General features: G+C 41.0%; 1 protein-coding gene across 1 annotated transcript; it reads right to left on the bottom strand.

Moving 5' to 3' along the window:
* Nucleotides 1-1,222: 1,222 nt before the first annotated feature.
* On the bottom strand, nucleotides 1,223-5,193 carry cldn7b (claudin 7b). The gene is made up of 4 exons (XM_074672178.1): nucleotides 4,694-5,193; nucleotides 2,539-2,703; nucleotides 2,351-2,435; nucleotides 1,223-2,084 (listed from the first exon to the last, which is right to left on the bottom strand). The coding sequence occupies exons 1-4, from the start codon at nucleotides 4,914-4,916 to the stop codon at nucleotides 1,931-1,933; spliced, it is 627 nt and encodes a 208-aa protein (XP_074528279.1). The 5' UTR covers nucleotides 4,917-5,193; the 3' UTR covers nucleotides 1,223-1,930.

A 5,193-nucleotide genomic window follows, 5' to 3' on the forward strand; every position in this document is an offset into this window, starting at 1 on the left:
CCAGTAAAAGCAAGAAAAGGAACCCTCCCATGTGTTAGAGGGAATATTTCTCAAGATTCATGCTTATTGCTGAATATGTCAAACATATATTCATTTTATTGTAGCATAAACAATGTATACACCAGCGCAGTTCTCAAAACTTTCAACTGAAGGACTTTCGATTTTAAAGCAAGTTTCACAAAACACAGCATAAGTTAAGTTCAAGGTCATGAGCCAGCAGTAATGTTCTGCTTAACAGGGAAAAAAATAAAGGTTGTCTTGATGGGTTATATTGTGGGACTTGACAGGACAGAAGCAAATTGAGGTCAGACAGTTTGGCCATTTAGAAAAAGAAAAATCATTATAGTTTTCAGATCCATCCTGAGGGGAGGAAAGAATAATGAAGGCAGAATGGGAACAGAGGAGAACTAGAGCAAGTCACTGCTGGATCTGATTAATCACAAAAATCACAGCTTGAAGGCATTTAATGACAAAGTGAGGGGTGATGAGACAAAGTGTAAGAAGAGATAAGAGATGGGGTGAAGTCAGAGAGAATAGCTCCACTGTGCTTCTCATAAGTTACTTTGACAAGTTTCTCACATTGTAGACATTTTGAAATGGGTCAAGCAAGCCTCAGTCTCTACATACTTTTTAATTACATACTTTAAACTCAACAAATAGAATTTACTATTATCTTCTACTTGTAACTTTCACCATTTTTAAGGACTTTTTGCAGTTACCTTGATACACCACAGGGTGGCAGTACAACCAAAGAGGCTTTCATTTTGTGAGCAGTTATGTAGTCATCATCCTGGGGGGAGGTGGCCTCTTGCCAAAGTGTAGCCCTGATCATTTGTAATTTCTGCCTTGATTGGGAAATAATCTGTGACCTGACTGTCGTGTTAACTCGCAAACATTTGGAGATGCATACATCCATCAGGTGTGAGCTTAATGTGAAAAATCCACACATATTAGTCTTTATATGTATGACCTGATGAGTCGTTTTTGAAATCGTCCTTCAAAGCTGAGCCTGACTCTTCTGTCCTTATTTAAAACACTGAATATATGAAGAGCTATAATTGTGTCCTACCATTAACCATTTGTTTATTATATGCAGCACTTTGAGCTGTATTTATCCATGTCACACACGAGCACAGACACATTTCAATAAACCAAAACAAAGTAGTTTTCATCTTTTTTATTTTATGTACACATAACACAAACACAAACAAACATTAAAAAGTTTTTTAAAAAACTGAGAATTTGATGAGTGCAGTAACAGCTGCTGTGACTTTAAAAAACATATCAGTAAGCCAAGCCCATTCACGCATTATTACAGAAAGTCAACATCTGGCATGCTGTAGGTATACCTTTAAAAAATATTGGCAATACGAGTTTAAATTGATTAAAGTATCGTCCATAGTGGTGCTGAATGATTGCAACATTCATATAAATAAGGCATAAGTGTGTGGAAAGTACAGAGGCAAACTGCTCTCATGGTGCTAAAACACTACATGCATCCAGCCTGCACAGTAATGAACGCTGAAACAGTTGTACAAGGCCACATCTGATCTCTATTCAGTGCTTTGACCCACTGTTCACTCCTAATGCGCTTAACATTACATCAAGTTGTATAATCGTAGAATTTTCCTTAACTTAGTGCTCTACAGGTGTCAAGTAAGTGGGTACTTTACAAACCAGTACACACTGACTGTGGCTCCAAACAGGCCAATGAGCTTTTAAAGAGGTAAACAGCCATTATTTAAAGCTTTAATGTGTTCGTTAAAATAATTACAGTAACATGACAGGGAAGCCTTGTAGTAACTAAAATACAAAATAAAAACAGGTTCTGATCCGATCATCTCCTGGGATAACTCTTTTCATCGTTTCGTTCTGCGCTGGCCTACAGTAAGATTGTCAAAGTGTTCCTTCAAAGTGAGTCCCATCTTGCTCAAACGTACTCCTTGCTGCTGCTGGGGGGTCTGGAGATGGGGTACTTTGGTGTAGACTTGTTTCTGGGGCATGATGCTGCCAGCATGCCACCTCCCACTACAGTCAGGAATGCTCCAGCCCAGGCGATGAAGATGGCAGAGCCAAACTCGTACCTTTAGAGAGACGAAGCACAATGAGTCAACGAGATAGGAGCAGGGCTTCAACTCGAATAAAACAAACATTGGTTCACCAGGGGTAGAGGAGTGTCTGTGTTTATGCAAATGTGTGGACACAGAAGGGGAGGATGTGTCTAAAGCTGATAACAGAATATACAACTCATGGTGGCATTCCACTGCAGACACATTCGGCTGACTCTTGTTTAAAATGCATGTTGAGTTCATTTGAAAGAGTCTGCAGGTTTTATCTGACATGTACTCACTTTGTGTTGACTGGGGTGAAAGGGTTGTAGAACGCTTGGATGATGTCGTGAGCGTACCAAGAGCAGGCAACGATGGCACACAGAGCTGTGGGTGAGAAAAAGAAAACATTACTTCAACTGTCCCATCACAGGGAGATGACAGAAGAGAGGAGAGAAAAAGAAGAGTGCAAAAAAATTAATGTTTTTACCTCCAATCAGGATGATGATGCCGCCAACCATGGCAATTTTAGACTTGCGGGTTTTGTCGTCTCCTCCACAGTTGGTGCACTTCATTCCCATGCAGGCTGCACCCAGGCCGGCTATCACCACGATAATACTCACGATCATGAGGGCACGGGTGGCTTGGAGGGCACCTGAAAAGGGGACAGGAAATGGTTAACCTTCAAGTACACAAGATGTTTATTAGCATTTGCTAAACTGGGTCAGTAGGGTGTGGTGAGGCCTTCAGGCTTTGACAAATTTAAATAATGCAGAAACATTTATGGAAGTTTGACGCTCTTTTCTGCCGTGATTTTCTTTAAGAAGCGTCTCTTTATGGGCTCAACGTCTTCAGAGGCCACCATTTTGAATAAAAGCACTGCTCTGCTACAACAGAGTGGCTTCTGTCTCCTGTGTCTCATTGCTGCTCCCTGTAACAACGCTCCACAGAAACTGGCTCTAACCGGAAGCATGAAGGAGCTCTGAAGCGGGGGCGGGGGAGTCTGTGTGAGTAGTTCGCATGCAGGCGAGTCAGAAACAGGTCTGACCAGGTTTCAGGTTTCATTATGAGGAAGACACTCCCAATTTCAGGTCCTCACACTCAGCTATTCAGCAGGTGCAAATTTCTGTGCTTTAGAGTTATATCCACAGAGACATGGGTCGTGTCCAGAATGTGAAGAATTTCTGATATAGTCCTCGTGCTTTTATGAGTTTCAGTCACAGTTTTCTAGAAACATCAGGTGTATTCTTGCTGATTGTTTCCTGAACAATGAGGCTCATTTGTGCACAGGCTCCATATCAGATGACGACTTTGATCAAACAATGTTTATCAAAGCTGGATTGAGTTAATGTTTAAAGAGGAGATAAGGAGATATTTTATCACATTCTTTGAGTAAACATCGTAAAAACAATGCAATAACAAAGCGACAGAAAAGCTACAAAAGCAGCACACCCCTGATTTTCTTTTCAGCTGGAAAAGTTAACAAGTAACCTCTGACAGTGAATGAATGCTAGTGAATTTGTTGAGCTAAGACAAACATCCAGGGAGGGGCCTGCGTACAAATCTTCTTGACAGTATGGCGGTTTATGCCTGAGGGCGGTCAATCAAACACTTGTATTGCAAGCGTGTACAATAAAACACAACAAGCGTGCTCCCACTGACATATTTAGCCACTGTTTTAAGATAGCGGAGCCATAAAGATATGAAGTAATGTGAATTTAAAGAGCACTAAACTCCTGCTCTAATTTTGTTACTCAACAGCTTATTTCTAATAATCAATTTAATTAGAATGTCAGGAGAAAACATTCTATAACTAGGTCCTACCTGATCATTTTACCTGATTAGTAACAGGAATCGAAATATTTATTTTCAGGTGCTTGGTGAATTGTCTAGTGTCCATTTTCTGACCTATAGACCAAAGACAAAGCAGCTGTTTATGGGCTTGGCTCTCACCCGTGTTGACTAAACAGTAGCTCATACAGGTGTTGTTTCACCTGTAACTGCCCATGCTGTGTAATGTAATTCTTCAGTATGCGGTGTTTTCACTCATACAGGACTTCCTGAGCTAAAGCATTTTCATGAATGCAACAGTGATGCACAAATGGGAAGCAAAGAGTTCCTGAGCAATGAAGCTCTGCAGGGCAGGTGAGGCCTCCAAGTGTGGTTAAACTAAAATGTGAGCTTTCAGTGAGAATAGGGGGGGAGTTAATAAGTGACTGAACCGGTTTGTCCAAGCGGAGGAATCTCCTAACAGTGAGGAGATGTAGCAGACGGTTAAGAAGTTATAGTAGAGAAAATGGTGGAAAGGGAATGTTCCTAGCTCCTCTTTCAACAGGTGTGGTTTTTATGCTAAGCACGAAAGTTCCTGTCAAGTCTTGATTTTTAAGTCCAGAACTGTTTGTGAATTAACTGTTTACAAACTCAACAAGAAAAGCTCAGTTTGTTAAATTACAAGGAGTCAGTATTTCCTTATTTCAACTACCTCACTTCTTAGGTTTTTTGGCAAACAAATAAAACAACAAGTCACACAAAAGTGGCTATTTTCGTAAGCATCTCTCATATCCTTAGCCAAATAGTGTTAAAAATGACACTAAAATAAAATATATGGACTACGTTGGAATAATTAACCCGTGTGTGTTACTTACTGTTGAGCTGCAGGATTGAGTCGTACACCTTGCACTGGATCTGGCCTGTACTTTGAAAGGCACAGGACATCCATAGTCCTTCGTACATGGCAATAGCTGTGATGATGTTGTCCCCGACATAAGCAGACATCTTCCACTGCGGCAAAATGGTGCCAATTATCAGTCCAATCACACCCAGCAGGGCCAAGCTGAACCCCAAAATCTGCAGACCCGAGTTGGCCATTTCTTCTTCTTCCTTCAAAGACTTCGAAGATCAACAAAGAGACGACGTCCACCTGCCGTGAAGGTACAAATCCCCACTCCTCAAAAAGACGGTTTTTTTTTAACTAAACTCGCTGTTTTTTTTAAAGAGAGTTAGTTTTTGTTGATGAACTACGGATTCCTGTAGGGAACTTCAGTAGAAGTTATCAGACAAAGCTAAAGTTTCAATTTAAAAGTCGCTCAGTGATTCTCGACGCACCTGTTCCTCAGCCGCACCTAAATGTGAGGGGAGTCGCGGG

This window comes from Halichoeres trimaculatus, unplaced genomic scaffold (assembly GCF_033239565.1).
Source record: "Halichoeres trimaculatus isolate MK-OKI-2021-1 unplaced genomic scaffold, fHalTri1.1 fHalTri1_scaffold_6, whole genome shotgun sequence".
NCBI classification, from domain to species: domain Eukaryota; kingdom Metazoa; phylum Chordata; class Actinopteri; order Labriformes; family Labridae; genus Halichoeres; species Halichoeres trimaculatus.